The 22,776-nt window shown below is 33.2% G+C and overlaps 1 protein-coding gene across 14 annotated transcripts in view; it reads left to right on the forward strand.

Annotated features, from left to right (window-relative positions):
• GPHN (gephyrin) overlaps positions 1-22,776 on the forward strand; it is a 628,070-nt gene that overhangs the window by 297,981 nt on the left and 307,313 nt on the right. For 8 of the 14 annotated variants that reach the window (XM_030319344.1, XM_030319345.1, XM_030319348.1 and 5 more), the window contains exons 4-5: positions 4,815-4,907; positions 17,840-17,878. In XM_030319344.1, the coding sequence (XP_030175204.1) occupies positions 4,815-4,907; positions 17,840-17,878 (132 nt within the window). The remainder of the gene's footprint in view (positions 1-4,814; positions 4,908-17,839; positions 17,879-22,776) is intronic. The other 6 variants (XM_030319346.1, XM_030319354.1, XM_030319353.1 and 3 more) reach the window with 1 other exon arrangement.

The following is a 22,776-nucleotide window of genomic DNA, read 5'->3' on the forward strand; positions in this document are numbered from 1 at the left end:
GTTAAGTACTCTACCAAGTGTTTAATTTGCACCAGTGAGATTCCATCAATAGGAGCAAATCCTTGGTATTCTGTGAAGGAATTGAGTTTAGGTCCTCATCACAATACATTGTTCGCATGCTATTGTGATGAGTACAAAATGTGGACCTGAGTTACCTTCATTCAGAACAATATACTAGAGATACTTAAGCACAAAATAATTATTTTTGAATAAGTAGGCATGTGATGTAGTTACATCTACTTATTTCTATTTATTTCAAAAGTGAGAGGATTAATATATTATCTAGTAAAGCTGAGAAAATTGTATTGATTAAAAGCATTTATAAAGTACAGAAAAAGCATTATCTGGAATAATAGTAATCTGCTATTCAAAACCATTTGACACAATAACTGGAGGATCTTTGCATTAATTAAGGTAAACAATAAATAGAACTCCAATCATTCACATTCTCTAAAATAACTTTATAAGCAGTACACACAGTATTTGAATAATATAGTATTTGATGTTTAAATGAATAGAATTAAACTGAAATTGGTCTAAAGATTAAGCTGTCAGTCCACTTGAGTAAAAGAGAAGCCCTGTTTCTCAGGAGGAAAATTATAAAATTAGCCTGAAAAGGCATTCTGGGTTGACACTTTTGGTGGTGTGAGAATAACAAAAAGTAACTTGAAATGCAACAAAATCCTGATTTGGGGATCTTCTCTAGACAGGAAGTGTTGTAAGGATTATATAAACATGACATGTATATTTTAAGAATATATCTTATAAATACATATAATGTTTATATAAATGCAAATATAAAATAAGAATGTATGAAAAATAATGCATGGATACTCCTTGGATGAAAACACCTATTTACCTTGTGTCTACAATCCCCAGATATCCCAGGAACCCTTATACTTCTCATTTAAGTAATCACTTGCTAAGTGTGTTACTCTAGTAAATGATAACTATTGTTTGAGTTTGTTTTTTGAAGGTTTTGGTGAAAGCTTCAGCTACATTAACAAATATTTGGGAAATAGGTTGATATTGTCTTAATGGAAAAAAGTAGGTTTGGGGGGAAGGTTTTAAAGAAATGTATTTTTAGAATGCTAATTTTAAAGTGATTTGGAGTAGATTCTCAAAGCCAGAAAGGACCAGAGAGGGAGATTTCTAGTTCAGATAACATAATTGAAGATGAGATAACAGACAAGGAATGGGAGAATCTGCCTAGAAAAATAACTGAGAAGTTAAGCTAATTTAGTAGACAATTTTGGGGAAAAGACATGAAAGAAGATCTTAGGAAAATTTTCCTAAAATATAAAAGCATGCATAAGTTAAGATACTTAGATAACTTAAAACTGCTTGCATTATGTTATTTTGTTCATGGAAATGGTATTTCTGTCATTTATGAAAACTAATAACTGCACACTTAAAAACTAGGAAACAATATCCCTATCCATTTAAAAATGTTCCCTTAGAAAAGTTTTAGTGGATTTTTAAACACATTTGTTAAATATATTTTAATTTTCTTTGATGTTTATTTAATTTTGAGAGAAGACAGAACTCAAACGGGGGAGGGGCAGAGAGAGAGGGTGAGACGCAGAATCTGAAGCAGGCTCCATGCTCTGAGCTGTCAGCACAGAGCCCAATGTGAGGCTCAAACTCAAGATCTGTGAGATCATGACCTGAGCTGAAGTCAGACGCTTAACCAACAGAGCCACACAGTCGCCCCAAAACAAAAGCTATTTTAAATATTATGTCATCTTTTGGGGCGCCTGGGTGGCTCAGTCGGTTGAGCGGCCGGCTTCGGCTCAGGTCACCATCTCGCGGTCCGTGAGTTTGAGCCCCACGTCGGGCTCTGTGCTGACAGCTCAGAGCCTGGAGCCTGTTTCGGATTCTGTGTCTCCCTCTCTCTGACCCTCCCCCATTCATGCTCTGTCTCTCTCTGTCTCAAAAATAAATAAACGTTAAAAAATTTTTTTAAAAATAAATAAATAAATAAATAAATAAATAAATAAATAAATAAATAAATATTATGTCATCTTTAAATATCTTTTTGTGTGGCATGCTGAATATTTTTTAGCATAACATTCAGAATTTGCTTTACGTATACAGATACATGATCAGAATTTTGGAGATCACTTTTATAGAGGAGGAGGCATGTAAACAAGTAAATTTCAGTAAAATATGAAAAGTGCTATCCCAAAGGGATGCCTGGTAATACACACAAGGAATAAATTGTCTGGAGGAGTCAGTGGAGACTACTGACATATCCTAAAGCTGTGTCTCATTAAGTATAGATAGGAATTTCTTAGGTGGTTATATCAGATTCTTTAATAAACCAAAGAAAATATGACACTTCTCAAATGGTTTTATATTGGTGAGCTCTACTTAATTCAGCGATTCATATTTACATCAATAAATGTAGAGAAAAGAAAAAATATCTATTGTAATAGATGAGTATGAGACTCTAGGTAGATGTCCGAATGGTGGCTCTATTACTGTCCCATTTTTCTCTTTTGGGGGTTCTCTAGTCTTGGGCAAGAGAAAAATATTGCTTAAAATCTCTGTAATGATGGTTTTCATTCTGGTCACAGTAAAGAAAATGTTATATATTCATAAATACCTGTAATATCTGTAAAACAGTTTTCTTAAGATGATCATACCTCTTTCATAGCACTAACCATGATATGTTGATGTGCCATATTAATTTGTTCATACCTCTGCGATCTTTGACATCAAGGCCATTTGTCTTACATTTTTTTTCATTCTCACATTTTCCTGGCACATACTAGGCATTGGTATGTTTCTTAAACTGAATGATTAAAATTGAGTCTTCATGGCAATTTATTTAAACCTAATTCACATCAGGTTTACTTTCAAAGCTGTTGTGAAGATTCTTGTAAAGTTATGACTAATAAAATACAATAAAATATAAATTGAAAACAGCAGGAGGATGCAAAGATGCTAACTAGGAAAGTAATTTTATATGTACTATATTGTTCCATTGAAACCACCACAAGACTTTGTGTCTTACAACAATGATTTATTATTTCTCACAAATCTGTGGGTTTGCTGGGCTTAGCTGAGTGTATCTTTTTCTGGTCTTACTTGGGGGTCATTCATGTGGCTGAAATAATTGGTCAACTCAACTGAGGCTCACTTAGGTGTCTCACTCAGATGGCCTCACTCGGGGGTCTGGGCCCTTGGTGCTTTCTATTCTGCTAAGCTTTCTCTCTACATGTTTTCTCTTCATTCCATTATTTAGACTGGACTTCCTTTCATGGTAAGAGAAGTTTACCAAAAGAGTGAAGGTAGAGGATTTGAGGCCTTTTGAGACCTAACCTTCAGAACTCATATACCATAATTTCTGCCCTGATCAGAGGTACAAGTCTGGCCCAGATGCAGAATTGGTGAAAATAGACTCTACCTCTTGACAGGAGGATTTATAAAGAATATGTGGTTATATTTAACCTACCACAGTATAGAATATGCATAGTTGTTGAGTATAAAATTTATTTCTGAGCTGGCTGAAAATTGAGGAAAAAATGAGACATTAAGGTGCTGGCTATCTAAATAAAGAACAAATACCAGAAAGTTCAATTTGTAAAATCCTTTTATTTTTTAATAATACATACAGATTTTAAAGAATTCGAAAATTCAAAAGAAAATAAAAAGGAATTAAAATGTACTTCACATCTATCCAGAAATAACCATTATTAAAGTTGTAAAAACATTTCATCTATCTATGCCTATGTTATAGATAGAAGAATGGATAGATGTTTAACTGAAAGTGAAAGAAATAGCTATGCAAAACCAGGATAGTACTCTCAAGCTAAAACAGAGGCATTTTATTTCGTTTAAATAGAAAAAAAAGTGAATGTCAGAGCATAAGAGATACTACATGCTAAACAGAGATCTTTCTCTAACATTTAAAAATAAGGAAAATTATTAATAAATTACAGTCCTATTTTTTACCCTTTTTAAATTTTTTTTAACTTTTTTAATGTTTATTTTGAGAGAGAGACAGAGAGTGAGCAGGGGAGGGACAGAGAAGGGGGGAGACACAGAATTGGAAGCAGGCTCCAGGCTCTGAGCTGCCAGCACAGAGCCCAACACAGGGCTTGAACCCACAAACTGTCAGATTGTGACCTGGGCCCAAAGTTGGACACTTAACCGACTGAGCCACCCAGGCACCCCTACTCTCTTTTTAAACCTTAGACACAGTTGGTTGAGCCACTGCTCAGAAAGATCAGGATATTAGCACTATTATATTACCTATCCTCTTCATACCTCCAAGTGTCTGGTTATTATATAGTTATAAAAACAAAATCTTGATCGAACAATATCCAACCTTCACACCAAAATTATTTCACAAACCATTGCAGATGTGTGGAAAGAAAGATAAAGTTATTCCAGACTATCAGATCTGGACAGACTTAAACAAAGAAAGATGGAAAAATCAAAAAACCAGAGTCCATTTATAATCTTTATTGGAATGCTCTGTTTTTCCCTCTGAGATTTTATCAAATATCCAACATTAGGCTTTTTTATAAGCTCTTAATTTCTGATATTTCCTGTGTTTCATTTTTTATTCATTTATTTTAAAAATTTGATGCTTCCCTTATTTTTATACTGCATAAAATAAATACAGAAATAGCAATGTGTTTTGATCAATAGTAAATATGTTCCATGAATTGTGCTTCAGAATTTCGTGTTGATTGCTGAGATAAATGTGTGTTTCTTCACTGGTATATAAAGTATTTGAGTATGTGGATGTTTTGAGTGGGCAGGTAAGTTCTTCATGTGACAATACTATTGTTTTCTTCCAGGAAACCCTGATAGATTGGTGTGATGAAAAGGAACTTAATTTGATATTAACAACTGGAGGAACAGGGTTTGCACCACGAGATGTCACTCCAGAGGTGAGATAGTCTGTGCCTTTCTTTTTTCAAGGAGTAGGCTATTCATTTTATTTTTCATCTTTTTTACTATGTTTTATATTACTTTTATAATGTTGCTAGGCAGAACAGAAGACTTGTGGTTCTAAGAATGTAAAAACTGTTCTGTGGAAGCATTGTTATATAAAAAATGTTTTTTGACTACTTTTCTTTGGACTTACACTAGACATGATATAAAATGAGGAAGATTGAACTGGTCCAGAAAGTAATTTTGCATTTGTTCAGTGGACTGTGATATAAGCTGAACTTCAGACATATTGCCAAAGGAGGTGATAGCAGAACTCTGATTCTTAGCATGGCATCTGGTCTAATGTGTTTTGTTAATGTAATTCAAAATGTATCTTATATCTCTGTTCTTCAGATACCCTTGTCATTGGTCTCAAAGCACAGGAAATTGTGATAGAATACATATACCAAATTTATAGTACTTTTGAAGAGAAAGGGTTACATATTCCATAATTTTAATATGAATTTAAATGCAGAATTTAATAAGACAAAGCAGAATTAATATCTAGGCTTTATGCCACAAGAATCACCTTAAACCTTTGCATAAGTAGAAAAATTAAGGGAGAAAATGAAGAGTAGGCAGTGCTCAGTGATACAGGAGAAAGAGTCTTTTTTCTTTTTAAGGAAGCCATAAACCTCAGAGTCATATGCAAACTTATATCACCACTTGTGATATTGTTTTCTTTACCTCCCAAAAAAATGTTTGCTGGCTGAATTTCAACTTAATATTAAGTACGTCCTTCTATTTTCAAACCAGAACACAATTTTATCTACTGTTTACTTAACAGCAAGATACTTTTACTCTGCATCTATTAAATATTTACTGTCCTTCTTACTCTACTGTAGTGGTTTTCAAACTTTAGCCTGCACCACAGTCAAGCTGAGGATTTATCAAAACAGATTATTGGACCCACCCACAGAGTTTCTGATGTAGTAAATCTGCAGTGGGTCCCAAGAATTTGTATTTGTAACAAGGTGATGCAGATGTTGCTGGTCTACAGACCATACTTTCAGACTTTGAAAACCACTGTTCTAGGATATGAAAATGGACATTTTTTTAAACAAAGTGTAAAATATTTACTGTTCTTCTAGGTAAAAATCGTGACAGAATTTTTTGGATATTATTCTAATTTTAGACTTATAAATAAAATGGTTTGCTTTTAAAGCAATCAGAATAGAGTTATATTGGGAAGTTGTTAATTTCAACTGCTCAGAAAAGAAATCATCCTTACATAATTAGTTTAGCTTCTGAATCTTATGGGGAAATGGTCCTTTGGCCAATTTTTACATTTCTTTTAAACTGTGAGACCAACTTAAAAAGTACAATTAAAGGGAAGCCATCTCCTATAGAGGTGTGTCTGTGTTTTGTTTGTAAGAAAATTGCATACATATGTGAAGACCTTGATTTTTGGAGTTTGTTGTGTTAAGTATTTGAAGTAAATGGCCTTGGGTTTATATGTCCCTGTTTTTTGTGTGATGGTTTGAGATTTTCATACTATTTATTTTTATTACAGAAAAAACAGAAAAAAGTTACTATAGAATTTGTATCAGATAACAACATTGTTTTTAATTGGGAGGGAATGCTTTGCACACAAAGTTAAGTATTTTGTTTTCTGTGGAGTGTCAAGTTAATACCAAAATGCTAGGTTGAAAATGTAAACCTTTGAATTTTGGCTCTGCTACTAACAGGGTGACCATAGACTAATTACTGAACTACTCTGTGCCTCAGTTTCCTATAAAGTGAGGTAAACGAAAGTACCTACCTACTGGGAGCTGTGAGGATCCAGTGAGAACTATTTCTGGCATTTTAGTAAGTGCTGTATATGCAAGGATTAACTTATAAGGGTTAGTTTTTTTATTATTATTATTAGTTGCTACATAAACACTAAGTGGACAAATTTGGTAGTATTTTTTTGTATGTAACTACCAAAAGGATGAAAACAGTGTTATGGTAGATTTAAAGTGTATCGATGAAATCTTTATAATCTTGTTAAATTATTTTTTGAATTTTGATATAGTAAGCTTCATATTTTATCTTTCTCATCTTCATGTGAAATAGAGGTTTAAAATTCTACCATTTTAATATCTGTCTATCCCATCCATTTTTTTTAGTGCCATTAATTGACAAGAGTCTCTTTCCCTGACTGTGTATGTCTCATTATATCCGAAATTAAGAAACCTTTATCCTTAAATGAAGTATTTTTTTTTAACATTTATTTATTTTTGAGACAGAGAGAGAGCATGAACAGGGAGGGTCAGAGAAAGAGGGAGACACAGAATCTGAAACAGGCTCCAGGCTCTGAGCTGTCAGCACAGAGCCCGACGCGAGGCTCGAACCCACGGACCGCGAGATCATGACCTGAGCCGAAGTCGGACGCTTAACCAACTGAGCCACCCAGGCGCCCCTTAAATGAAGTCTTTTAGTTAACTTAAAATCTTAGAGATGTTTTTTAAATATATTTTTTAATATTTATTTATTTTGAGAGAGAGAGAGAGAGAGAGCATGTGCACACACATGCATGCGTGACCAGGAGAGGGGCTGAGAGAGAGGGAGAGAGACTCATAGCTGACAGCTGTCAGCACAGAACCCACATCAGGGCTCAATCTCACAAACCGTCAGACCATGACCTGAGCTAAAATCAAGAGTCAGTTTCTTAACCAAGTGAGTCATCCAGGTGCCCCTTAGAGCACCTAAATTAAATTCTTGTATGTGCCTATAACAACTACCTGTGTAGAGCTGTATTAGGGTGGTTTTTTTTTAATGAGTTAAAAATATACATAAATAAGGCTTTTTAATATCTTTTTTTTTGAGAATAGGTAACTTAGCTGATTGTAGATATCTTGATTCTTAATAGGTTCACTTTACTACATATCTTTTTTACATATACATATGGTATGATTATCTACAGCAAAGTCCTTAGAACTGTTATGCCTTTGAAAAATAAACAAACATGAAAGCAATGTAAGGCCAACCAGAAATAGTTCTGCTGATTTCCCATTTTCTCTACACACTTTAATACTTGCCATTCTTCTGATATCTAAAATACAACACAGGGATATCTTCTAGGAATCCATAAATATAATTTGAGTTCTGTCATAATACAGTTATTTGTCTTTAACATGTCTTAGATAGTTGTGCCTGAAAAATGAAGTAACTATTTCTAGACTACATTTAACTATGTACAGTTTACAGTTGCAAAACTTTTTAAATAGTGAGAAGTTATAGAAAACACAAATATTAATTATTAAGGTAAAATAATAAAACTTCTCTATTAAGGTACTAATGTTTTATAGTCAGTAATTGACAATTGGCTTAATCTACAAACACAAAGGACAAATGTTTGTGGAATATGTGTGTTGTTAGGGAAAAAACTGGATTCCTCCAAAACTGGATAAATGAAATAAAGCAATCTAAACTTAGTGTCTGTGGGTATGAACCCAAGAGAACATGAAAAGTTTATAGACTTGGGTTTCTTCCCAAGTATATTAAAAGAAAAGTGGAATAGCACGTTCAGTAAAGTAGGTCCTGTTTCCTTTGTTCATATATAGAAATAAGAATTGATTTTCCTAAATTATGAGATTGTTTCTATTTTTAGGCCCTGTGGCTTAGAATATGATTCATCTGATATTTACATGCTGGCTGACCTGCTCCCTGCCTCTAATAAATATGAGATACTATCAAAGCTTATATATAATAGCATAATAATCTACTCCCTTCAACTTTTTAGACTTTTATTTTGATATGAAAATCTTCATTTTTTAAGAATAATTTTTATTTTCTCTGATCTGACAAAGGTTGGATAATCTGTTGGCATTGGTGAATGCTAGTAATTATAAAATTCCATAGAACTTAAGAATTCAGGGTTGCCCGGGTGACTCAGTCAGTTAAAGCGTCAACCCTTGGTTTTGGCTCAGGTCATGATCTCACGGTTTGTGAGTTTCAGCCCCATGTTAGACTCTGCACTGGTAGCATGGAACCTGCTTGGGATTCTCTCCCTCACCCCCTCCCTCTCGCTCTCGCTCTCCTTCTCTCTCTCTGCCACTCCCCCACTTGTGAGCATGAGTACATGCTCTTCCCCCACTCACTAAATAAATAAACATTTTTTAAAAGAACATAAGAATTCATTGCTGTATAAAGTATTATCTCATCATGTCCCATTATCAGTTGAAAACAACTTATGTCCAAAATAGAAATTGTTATTTATTTTTATTTTTTTTATTATTTTTTTGAAATTGTTATTTAAAGAATCTTATTATTTGTAAAATATAATTAAGGACATATTACTGAGGTCAAGCCCTTTTTTTACACATAAATTCTAGAAGAGAATAAAAGATCAAGAAGCATTAAAAAATGTGTATATATAATTAACAAGCAATTTCTGATGACATGTTATGGTAAATTAGAAAATGTTAAATTATTTAATATAATTTAAGTATATATAAATATATATATTTAAACAGAAGCCCAGCATACATCTTAGTTCTCATCCATTCATCACTTTTTATTTTTAATCCTTAATATGTATGCATTGCCATACTTGCTGGGTGCTGGAGTTAAAAAATGAATAAGGCATAGTCCTTATTCTTAAGAATTCTAAATATGTTACAGGAGTCAGCAAATGAGGCATATAGGCCAAATCCAGCCTGCCTTTTTGTTTTGGTTTGATTTGGTTTGGTTTTTGTATGTGGCTTGTAAGCTAAGAATGGATTTTGTATTTTTAAATGGCTGAAAAAATCAAAAGGAGAATAGTATTTTGTGGCACATGAAAATTATTTCAAGTTTAAGTTTCAGTGTCCTTTTTAAATGAAGTTTTTTTGGAACACAGCTACACTCATTCCTTTGTGTATTGCTTGTGGCTACAGCAGCAGAGTTAATATTTGCAACCAAAACCTTATAGCCTGCAAAGCCTAAAATATTTACCATCTGACCTTTTGCAGAAAAAGTTTGTTGACCCCTGGTCTATTGGATGACAATGTCATCTTTACTCACATATTTTAGGGACTTTTTTAAAAATTGATTTTTATCTTTTTCTCTTTAGTAATCTGAAATGATACTGGGTTTCATTTCTTAAATGTTTAATTTTAGAAGGAGCAAAGAAAAATGCTTTTCTGCCATAATGAAGTATATTGCCACATTGTCTCAATATACAGTATAACATAAGTAAAAGATCCCTTATTCTAAAAATATATAAAATTTTGAACTTCTAAACTGATCAAAGTAATGGATTTATTATACATTAAATAAAATCTCACTCTTAAAAATTTTTCGAACTGTTGTTCTTAGCAGTACCTTCTAACAAGTGTCCTGATATAATTGGGCATGATGAAACAATCAAGCAAAAGGAGAAATAGCAAAAATTTCAGGAAACTATAAATTTTGATATAAGGGATATTCATTAAAAAGGATTCTTATGGTTCATTATGGAATTGAAGAAGCATCTGACAAAATGACCAATGCTGAAGGGAACAGAATACTGAAAATTTGGTACAAAGGATGTTTTTCTAGGAAAAGATTATGAATTCTAGAAGGCATATTCTGTGTATAGTCTATAGTATTTATATTTCTTTCGAACAAATTACTATCTAATCCTTTCTACAAATATTTTCCACTTAAGTTATTAGAAATTTTTTCACAAAAATCTCAAATCAAAGAAAATTTTTTTTTATTTTATAAAATTTGTTTTATAATCAATGTGTCAGAATTCATGTATTTCATCATTTAGGTGTGAGTGTATTGTAAGCCAGGTATCATTTTATGCAGTCATTAGCCATTTTTCTTTCTTGATTATAATGCTTCAAAAATAACAATACTCTGTAAGTAAAATGAAGGAGACATCCTTGATCTGAGTTACTGACTACACATTAATGATTCTCAATTTGTGACTTGAGAAAATCAGTGAGAACTGACATTTAACAGCTTCACCTAAAACTTAACATCAGACATTTTGACAGAAAAATTCCTGTATTATACCAAAAAATATCCTATCTAATAATTTCTGTTTTCGAAAGAAAATTTAATCACTAACACAGGTTGATTAAATTATATCATTTTCAAGTATATATGATACTCTTCAGGAAACATGGATTCTTTCCCTGGAAAAATATCATATACTGATATTCTAAAACTCTATGAATATTAGAGTTTATTTTGTAGTGCTATGATTGTTTTTTACTAAAATAAAATACCTGTCATATGTGCTAAAGCTAAATATAACCGTATTGAACTAGGATTTTGAGTTTCTTAAAATTGTTCTGTATCAATAGGGTAACTGAACAATATGAAATTGATAAAGCAGAATATCAGAAACCCTTGCACTTGAAACATTTCAAACTAGATTGAATAAAATATATCACTCTTCTGTGGTCAGATATGGCTATAATTTATGCCATTTTAATCTCTTCCTTTAATTTTTATGAAATAGCCCAGGACATAAGAAATATATTTCCATGTCTTTGTCTTAACATGTTGGGATACACTAACACCATAGAGTCAGATAGACCTGAATTTAAATCCCAACTCTACCACTGTGAAATTAAGGCAAATTAACATGTTCAAACTTCCCTTTTTTCATTTACTAAATTAGCTAATGCCTACCTCGCAAGGTTGTTGTTTCTAGTGGTTGAGATAATAAAGGTAGCCAATAATAATAACTAATATTTATATATAGCACTTACTATGTGTTAGCAGCTGTTTTAAGCAAATGTTAATTAATTTAGTCTTCAAAACAACCATACGAGGTATGTGGTTTACATCTATTTTATAGATGGAGAAACTGAGACACAGATCAATTAATTGACCTGTCCAGGGTTATCCAAACTAGTGACAATAATGCATGTAAAATGATCTAGTATAAAACCTGGCACCTTTGTAGATGTTTGGTAAATGTTTATTTTTTTTTCTTACCTTTTTCTTCCTCATTTAATTAATATTATCTATTACTTCCAATTAGATTTGACAGCCCCAAATATTTCTCCTACTAACCCTTGTACTTCAGGTATCTATTGTTAGCTACTAACATACCTCATGGATAGTCTAAAAAATAAAGATATCAGTCAGCATTTCCCCACTACTACTTTCAGGCATGAGACGAAGGAATAAGATTAAGAATTTTTATAGTGTAAATGATATGAGGAATGTGGAGTATTAGTGCAGTTGCGTTAAGTACCTCTTTATATCCTACCTGAACCTGTTTATTTTGTTTAGGTCCCTAATTCCTCTGTAGTTTAAACTTCTTGGAATTTGGCTTGAAAAAGCTGAGATATATGAGATTCAGGGTAGCTTTTTTATAATAGCTCACTTTATTCTGGGGTTTATAATTATTTTACAGTATCCATTAAAAAGCAGTATATGTCTCAGAGCATAGGCAACATTTAGGAGCTACCAGTTTGCTAAAAATTAAAGCGTTTATAGTTTTTCTTAGTTTAACAAGTATTATTTTAACAAGTAATAGTTTAACAAGTATTTATCAAGCACCTTGAGCTTCACTGAGTGCTAATGTACATGTACTCCCCAAATAGTCACCTGACAAATCAAGACACTATAAATCTAGTATCAGAAATGTTCGGCCAGAAGATTTCTTTAAAGAGGACGATTAAGAGAAAGCCAATTAATCAGTAAAAATTTTGTACAAGTAGAATTTAAGCTAAAATTGAAGGAGAGAAATAGGATTCAGATTAGGAAAGAAGAGGACATTACTAATGGGAGTAAAGAAGAAAGGGAAATGTGTGATCAAACTACAGAGAAAGATAAAATTAAGAAAATCTTCCTGGCTGGAGAAGAGGATTCATTTTACATAGAAGGATGGATAAACTAGACTTATGTTATTTTAATCTCTTTCGTAGAACATCTAGAGTAGCACCATCTGTAGAGATTAAAAACAGCAACTGTCCTTATGCCAAGATTCCTTAGAAGCCAGAATTCATAAGTCTACTATGAAGCAGTATACCCAGTAAAATCATGACATCAAGGCTCTCTAAAAGTAGACCCTTTTGAGATGTCATTTATTCAAATACAGATCAACACATTCCTCAGTAGGACTAACTTCATTCTTTTTGAAGATTTTTGTTAATGTTTTTGTTTAGTTGTAAGTCCTAATTTAATTCACAGACCTAGTGACTATACGCACCATTATTTATAGATAAAACTGAAACTGCTGTGAAGCACCAAGTTCCAGTTTTTTGATTTATTGTTTGGAAACCATTTCAGTCAACGTTTATCTTACAATCAACACAATCAAGGAATATTTTCTTATGGATTTCATCAGTAATTTGTCTCAAGTTAGCTTAGTGTTTTATATAAAATTACATACTATATAAAAAATAGGTAAATCATGGTATCTCAGAGTTTGAGGAGAATTCAAAGGCCATTGTGTTCAAAGTCCTAGTCCCCTTTTCATCATTCCCAACCTTTGTCTGAACATCTCAATCACTACTTCTTCCATCTGGGAGTTTGTTGGTTTTGCAATTCTAATTGTTTGAAAGTCCAAACATGTCACACTGAAACCTGGCACCTTATAATTTCCTAATCAATGTTTCCAATTCTTTTCTGCAATGTACTAAAGAAGGTAAATTCCTTTTTACATGATAATTCTAATATTTGAAGGTAAATGTTACATTTTCCTCTTAAGTCCACATTCTTTTGTAGATTTTCTTTGCATTCATTTGTTTCCATTAGATACAAACTTTCCCAAGACATTCAACCTCTATTTCACTTATACATTATAAAGAAAAACTCCTTGGTATAATTGTACCAGGGGAAAGGTAAAGGTACAAAATTCAATCATTTAGATAAGGTAATTAAGGCAATAAGTGACATTGAATTTAAAACTATTATGTTGAAAGTCTCCTAGTCCACATAAAATCAATACAGAGGGAAAAACACATTGCTCCTCAAGGTCAGAATTTTAGAATTTTGAGCATAAAACAAAAACAAAAATTTCATATATGAAGAACCCATATATAAAATGCTGTCTTCATTCCCTTGATTATATTTCTTAATTGCATGCCTACTCTGTATCAGAATATGTACCCAGCTTTTGGGGGCCCTTATGAAGCAGAGAGATGCTATCAATAAAACCTACAAATAAATACAAATATATTTATTATGGAAAATTCTGTATCTAATTAGAGCTCTTACTAGAAAAGCAGTGTTGCCCACATAACCATTTGTGAGGCAGCATAACATAGTAGTTAAGAGCACAGACTACTTGAGTTTGAATCCTAGATCTACCTTTTACTAGTATATGACCTTATACAACTTACTTACCTTCCTACAGAAAGAATAAAACTACTTCCTTATAGGATAGTTATATTATGTGAATTAACATAAGTAAAACACGAAAAAATATTTATTTGCTACATAAATATTTGCTGTTATCACCTACAATATAAAGAGCTGTAGCTTAAAAATAAGTAGATGATGGTTGAATAAATATTGAAAGAATTTTTCTCCAGGGAAAAAAATTAAGCAAGATAGGACGTAAAATATACACTGATGTAACTGTGGGAAAGGAAAGAAATAGAGATGACATGCTAAATGTTGATTTTTACCTTGAATTTATCAGAGTGATAAAATCTTGAAATCATCTTTCTAACTTACCATTACAAGGCTACTGTCATAAAATGGCAGATGCTGGCATAGCAGAATACTTTAGTTTTACAAAATATATACTAAGACGATGACAAAAAAAATCATTCAATATTTTACAAATATAAAATGCCCAAAGCATATTTACCTAGAGATATAGTTACAGGAGAGAAGTTTTTAGGATATCCCTTTCTTCATTGTCTGGTCAAGAATATAGATTCATCTCTCTGTGTTAGACCTCCATTTAGACTTAATGTTGCTTTTCACGCAAAATGTAATAAAATGACAACAAATGAATTTACACCTGTGAAGTCCTCTGAGCTTCTTGGAAACATACCATTGACATACCAACATATTGCCTACCATAAAAAGAAACTGTTAGGGAGTCAGAAAGTGGACTCAGATAACAAATAAACTATTTGGAATGATTCTAATAATTTTACCAGTATTATTTTCTTGTATTAGAACTTGGAAAGAACACGGCTGCTATTAAAGAGTAGAGGACAAACGCCCAGTGGGAGGAGTAATCATTTCAGATAAGCATTAATGATTGACACATAAGTGAGAATTTAGGGGAAGAATCCAAATTCCTTTAAAAAATGCTGAGAAGATAGAAGCAGTAACGGTATTGAAAGGTTGGGTTTTGAAAATGAACTGTTGTCAGTTTCACAAAGATAACAATCCAAAAGAAGCAGTTGATTGTGCAGCAACGACCAACTGATGTAAGAGGACATAAATTATACTTCTTTATGAAGATTAAAGGTAGCATAGTAGTGGTGGATGTCATTGGTATAATTTAAGTGTTTCCCCCTCACCTTTTTCACCCCTTTCCGTAAGTTTGGTTGTAGCATATACTATAATATACTTGCATGTCATAATCCTTAGGGTGAAACTTTATGTAAGGAAAGATGAGTCAGGTGATTAGGAGGTGATTTTGAATAGAGTTTTGCAAATTTTTAAAATACTTTTCGACAAAATGTAGACATTTGAACCGATGAGAAAATAACTATTAGTTTTGAATGTTGCATGAATCCAATGGAGTCTTATTATAATGTGTTTCTCGCTTGTAATGATTTAAGACTACAGTTATTTAGGAGACCCCATTATAACAAGGTCAGTTCAGTATGACCCCCATTGATGAGGTTCAAAAGAGATTCACATCATGACAATTTCCCACTATAGTTAATCAGGGTATGTTAAACAGGGTTTTAGTTAATTATGTGATACTTTGATATGAGCTCTATTTGTGGGCCCTATTTACTTTCTTGTTCCCTTCCTTTTCGCCATTTTTAAGTCTTACTTATACTATGCTCTATCCCTTAAGATGAGGCTGCTTTATTGTGGGATAGATAGATGAATGACTATTAATAGTCATTAATGTTATTTAATAACATTTAGAAGAATGAGAAGGTTACTTTTATATATGTGAAAGCAAATCCTAGTATAAATGTATCTTCCCTCCTAGGTGTATCTTGGGCAACAGCAGCAACAGTATTTAACAACAATGCTCTAGTTTAGTGTTGCTCAAAATTTAGTTATTACTCTTTGCCTTCTAAGTATAAAATACCTTTGGACACGGGTCAGCAAATGTATTCTTTAGAGGTCCAGACAATAAATACTTTAGGCTTTGTGGGTTCTTTGTTCTCTGTCATAACTACTCAACTCTGCCAGCCCTGTAGCACAAAAGCCATCATAAGACAGTATAAATGAATGCACCTCATTGTGCCCCAGTAAAAATTTCTTTATGGATACTGAAATTGGATTTCATATAATTTTATCATGTCATGATATAAATATTATTATTCTAATTTTTTTTCAATTATTTAAAAATTCAAAGATCACTCTTAGATTGCAGGCAATGCAAAAAACAGGCAGCTAGCAGGATTTGTCCCATTGGCTATGATTTGCCAACCCCTAAAGTGTGCTAGAATCTCCTCTGTTAATCAAAGGTTCATAGTATCTGAGCTTTCAGAAGAATGTTCTGAGAATTTAAGACAGAGAACAGAGATGCCCCACAAGAAATTAACACTTTGTAGATTCAATTATATCTTGAGTGCCTGCTGTATATATGCCAGACATTGTTCAAGATGCTGGGGATACAGCAGTAAACAAGGAAGTCATAAGTTTCTGCCTTTACGAAATTTACATTTTAGTGGGTGACACAAATATACGTAAACAAGTAAGATGTGTAATATTAGAGATGATATTAAGTACTGTGGATAAAAATAAACCAAGAAAGGTGAATAGGTAGCACAGCACAGGCAGGAAAGAGAGTTGTAATTTTAAAAAGGCCATCAAGGAAGGCCTTATTGGGAAAGTGACATTTGAGCAAAGACATAAATGAGCAGAGGGAGCAAGCCATGGATCATGTAGAATCTGTATGCCACCCTTAGGATAATGGAGAGTTTTGAGCAGAGACACTACATGATTGGACTTATATTTTAACAGGAAAATAATTTAGGAGACTATTGAAATAATCCAGGTGAAAAATGATAGTGACTTAGACCAATAATAAAGGTGAAGGTAGTGAGAAATACATTACTGATATATTTTGAAGATAGAGATAACAGATAAAATAAGAGAAAGAGAGAAGTCAAGTATAATATCCAAGATTTTGACTTGGGCATTTGGAAAGATGGAGTTGCCATTTACTGAAGTGGAGAAGGCTGTGGGAAGGGTAGATTTGATGAGGAACGTCAGTTTTAATTTGGTCATGGAAATGAACTATCCAAGTGGAGATGTTAAGTTGGCAGAGAAGTCTAGACTGGAGATACTATTTTTTTAAAGTCATAAGCATCTTGAGGGACTTAAAATCTGTGACGATTGATGAGATCACCAACGTATTTACTGGTATTACTATTTATTTATTGGTATTACTGCCCTTGATTTTTTTCCTCATCCACTTTCAAAGAGGTAGGTAGTTTCTAGTAACCTATCCCCTCTTCCTATTCACAAATAGCAGGGATCCCATTGAATCAGAAAGTTGACCTACACAGAAAGTATCATTAGTTGGCCATCCTCAAATTTTGCCATGGTATAAACATGGGAGTGAGTTTTCCCAAGTACCTCCTTGCTGGAAACTGTTTGCACTGGAGGTAAGTGTGAAAGGGGAGGTTGTGGGAAATGATGGGGTGAGGGCTTCCTAAACCTTTCCCAAACCTCAGAAATTGCTTGATTTTGAGGAATGGAGAAGGTTCAGGCTGGTTCTTATTTCCCTGAACCAGTTCATACAGCCCTAAATTTGACCTGCTTTCCTCAAACTGGGAGTCAGAAATCCCTTTTCTCTTCTGTTTTTCTGCTGCAGAAATTCCCAACATTCCCATTTTGTGGGCTCCAGAAAGGGGTAAGCGAAGACTTCAATCCCAGCCAATCATTTCCAGATTAATAATTTTTAGTGTTTTGGTTTTTTTTTTTTATCATCATAAAGAATGCTTGGACCCATTTTTCCCATCCATTTAATTTCCTTGTGGATTGTTATGTATCTATGTTCTAGGATCATTCTGTATCCCTGGGCAATAGAGTTCAGATTCATCTGCTATTTCCATTTGTGTGCTGTTCTCTTGTGGATTCTCATATGCAGTTTATTGATGAGTGTTTCCTAGATGGAAGAAACCCAATTCAGGAGACTGGCTTTACTCTCAATTTCATCTTTTCCTGAATGGTGTTTTTGTTCCCTGCTGAGAGCTTTTCCTACCCTACACAACTGCTTCTGATGATCTGTCATTGCTTCTCTGCTGTTCTGTCTTATTGCTTTGACTGCCTTTGATTTTCGCCTCTACTTTTTGCCCCACTTTTATGCATCTGCTGAATGATTTGCATTCTTCACTTACTGGTACTTTGTCTATCAGGAAATGGCCTGATACTGCCATATCCATCTGCTATTTTAGCATTTTAGACTACCCAGCATTGTCTATCTGCTCTCCTACCATTCTCCTATATCATGGCCTTCCAAGTGCTACGCTATCTGCCTGCTTGATCTTGTCCTGCCCAATTTATGCCTGTGATATTATAAGTAGGTTCAGATTGTTTAGCACTTCTGCTAACTATCTCCACTTGTCTTGTGCCACTAAGTTGGACTGCTGACTGAGGTTGCTTGACTACTGTCTCCTTTACCTATTTGCTGCCATGGCTGCTTCACTAATTAACTAAAGACATTGCATTCATCTCCTATGTAATCAGACTTGCAACTTGCTGATCGGCTCATATTACTTCCTTTATACTTTTCTGCATCTGGTAAATCACTGGCGTTGTTCCTCTGTTGTCTTGTAACCCTGATCAGATTTTATTTCCAAGAAAAGTGTTGCCTACGTATTGTCCAAACATATCTTAGAAATAGGAAAATGCTTCACTATTTAACAGTCTAATCCAGTTTACTCCTAAACTGACTTTTAAACTCACTATCACCATCCTTTCTGCCTTTTTATACAACTCCACATTCTTTCCCTTATTTAACAATAGATTTTTTTCAAATAATTTATCATCTTTGCCTCAGTTGACCTTTGATATCATATATTGTATACTTTTGTTTCTTGTATATAGGATCTTTCAGTGATTTTCCATATATTAAATTTATTTCATAACTTATTTTCCATGATTTTTCTGGGGCTTCATGAGGATGAGTTACTCCTATTAATTTTTCCTTTTTAGTAAGATACAAGAATTTTTTGAAACTTAAAAGTGTCATCTCTAAAAAAATAAATTTAGTTATGATTCTTTGTAGTTAAAGTAGCTTTCCACTGCTCCATTTTTTCCTCTGAGAATATCATTTCTCAGCCACCCCATAATTTATGTAATATCACTTCTTTAGAGATTCTTTTGATGTATTTATCTTTCCCTCCTTTTAAACTATATTTTCTTGTGTGTGGGTAAACTTTAAATTGAATTTCCCCATTATTTGCTAAGTACTTGGCATCTAAGAAGAACTTGAAATACAAAATTATCTGCACTGTGAAGCTTGATGTCTTATTTACTCATATTTCAATGAAAACAAGACCAAACAAGAAGTGGAGAAGAATTTTGGTGAAATTTGCAAACAATTCAAGAGTCTGAGGAGATTAGAAGTGGGGTGTATATGTATGTGTGCAAGTGTGTGTGTGTGTGTGTGTGTGTGTGTATACGCGCGCACGCACATGTGGTGTGTATGTAGATTTTAAGTGTTCTTTATATGTATCCACAACATCATTGTGCTTGAAGTGTGAAATATTCTGAGTCTCCATATTAAATTTTATTTTATTTTTATGAAAAAGAAATGGAAAGGAAAAGGCAAAAGCTAAAAAGAGAGTGATAAATTTAGAGAATATAGAAAAAGGGTATGGACACTTGTTTTTTTCTTTTACTTTAACAATAGAGATAAAACTAGTATCAAGAAAAAGGCTGCTGTAAGAAAGTCAAGAAAATCATTTCAATAGCTTTTTATTTTTTTTTATTTTGGCAAAATACACATCACATAACATTTACTGTTTTTACCATTTTTAAGTGTACAATTCAGTGGCATTAATACATTTTGTACAGCTGTTACCACTATCTGTTTCCAGAATTTTTCATCATCCAAAACAGAAACTCTCTATACCCATTAAACAGTAACTCCTCATTCCTCACTCCCCCTGTTTTAATATCTGTCTCTGAATTTGTCTATTCTAGGTGCCTCATATAAGTAGAATCATACTATTTTTGTCCTTCTGTGTTTGACTTATTTCACTAAACATCGTATTTTCAAGGTTCATCCATGTGGTAGCATATACCCATTCATTCCTTTTTAAGACTAATAATATCCCATTTATGTATATACTGCAATGTGTTTATCCATTCATCTGTTGACAGACAACACTTGAGTTGTTTCTTGGCTATTATGCATATTACTGCTATGAACATTGGTGTGCAATGTCTGTTTTTCTTTCCATTCTTTGGGTATTTACCTAGAAGTGAACTCCCTAGCTTTTAATATTCTTGTCTAAGAGGAAATTAAAGACCTCAGGGAAACTATATAAGTAACATGAAAGATGGATAAGTCCAAGATACTGCATTAGGAGCAAAAAATTATAAACTTTTAGAAAGACACAGAATGCCAAGTGAGATTTAGAAGACCTTATGTTCTAAGAATGAAAGGGAGAATGAAATTGGACAGATGTTGGATGTTTGAAGGACAAAAAAAATCATTCTGAACAATGTTGAAAAAAAATAAACCATCTTGGGGCACCTGGGTGGCTCAGTCAGTTAAGCCAACACTTCTGCTCAGGTCATGATCTCGCAGTTCGTGGGTTCGAGCCCTGCTTCAGGCTCTGTGCTGACTGGAGCCTGGAGAGCCTGCTTCCAATTCTGTGTCTCCTCTCTCTGCCCCTCCCCCACTCTCACCCTTTTTCTGTCTCTTTCAAAAATAAACATCAAAAAAAAATATACCAATTTTAGGACAGATGATGGTATGTCTTTGAAATGGAATAATGCAGACTTGTAAAGAAGTAGGTATTTAAATGAAGATAACTGGATTGAGATGAGAGAGCTAGGTTAAGTTTAGAGGAACCAGCCATAGGATTAGGAATTCATTTTAAATTCAGTGGTACTCAGTTCTGGACACACTGTTTTCTACCTATAGAGATTTTACTAAAAAGATTGCTAGGCCCAACCCCACCAAAGATTCTGACTCATTAGGCTGGAGATAATGGTTTAGGCACTATGTATATGCATGTGTGTGTGTTTAATCCACTGGTAAAACACAGTGTGAGTTAAATTGAACTCTGTACCATAGTGTCCTAGACCTTACAGAGTTAAAAAGTTGGGAAGAATTGGTCCTTGTCTTCAAGGAGTTTAAAACTGGAGTAGTTTAGTAAGCAAAAAAATTGATTTTGGGAGGAAGACTTTCAATCCATTAGGTGATAATGTTTTCACTTTGTTAACTCAACAATTTTTTGGTGATTTTACATACTTTGTCTTGCTTTTCTCAACCAGGGTTTCTCATCTAAACTATCAAACACAGAAAATGATTTGTGTGACTTCTCAATCCTCCCAAGGGTGGTACATGAATTAGTTCTATTCTATAAGCATAGGAGAAAAGTTAATTCATTACTTCCAATAATTCTCTCAGAACCTATTTTAAACAGGCTTGTTCTATGCTATGTAGTCTGTTAGGAGTACATAACACAAAGATAAGGCCCAAGAGAGGGAAAGAGACATTTAACAAAACAATGAATTTCTAACATCATTTCAAAATTTTGTTATTTTCTTCTAGTTCTTCAGGGAAAACGTTCAAAATCAGAGTAATTGTATATAAGGAAATTCTAAGCATCTGTGATTCAGGAATAAGAGTATGTTCTATAATTAATGCCTCTTCACAACTGGAGGACTCTGGTAATAGTTTAAATGCCAATAAGAATCTCTTTAATTAAAAACCTGAAGTATTCAGTGGCAGATTAGTGATTCATTGGTAACTGTTAATAAACAGCATTATCTAAACCCGATGTTACTAATTTTGTAGTGGAAGAATAGAAAGTGGTTAGAGAAAAATTGATAACTAATGTTCAGGAGGTTGTTCTTGAATGTTATTGCAAGCACAATGAGGTATTCTCCAGCTGTATATCAATATTGAAAATGTTTGGGAATTTAATTTATACTCACTGTCAACTAAACCTTACTTGAATTCCTGGTGTCAGAATTTCAGTCCTATTCATTAGTTTTTATTATGAATTTGGTTAATTAGCCATTTGAATTAGGAATTTATTTGTTCTCCCTATATTGATGGGTGCCTTCATACTTGAGAGCAGTAAGCTTCATTCCTACTGCTCACTAATTCACAATGGTTGCTTTAAAGGAATCTCTTTAAAGTGCTATGCCTAAGAAAGTTTTAGTAACCTGTTTTTCCTCTCATCTCCTGATGTCCTACTAAAGTTGTTTATCTTACCAGCATAGCTGAGGGAGGATCAAAGTTCTCATGTCAGTAGAGAAGCACTAAAATAGAAATTACATCCAGAATTAACTTGTTTTCTAAAAAAAAAAATGAATAATTTTAAAAGATTTCGCTTTACTTGTATTTATTCTGGAAAACATTTTTTGTGAAAAATAAAGATTATGCAGAAATTTTAAGGTATAAGATCTGAGATAAAGGAAAATATAAGAGTAACATTTTATTAAATTTATTTTATTAGTAATAAATATACTTCTCATCTCTGAAATCCTGTTTTTATTTTGAGAAAAGCTAAACTGAAAGTTGTATAATGTGTTTCTTTTTTATGAAAGTTAACTTGAAAAGAC

Source organism: Lynx canadensis, chromosome B3 (genome assembly GCF_007474595.2).
Source record: "Lynx canadensis isolate LIC74 chromosome B3, mLynCan4.pri.v2, whole genome shotgun sequence".
Classification (NCBI taxonomy): domain Eukaryota; kingdom Metazoa; phylum Chordata; class Mammalia; order Carnivora; family Felidae; genus Lynx; species Lynx canadensis.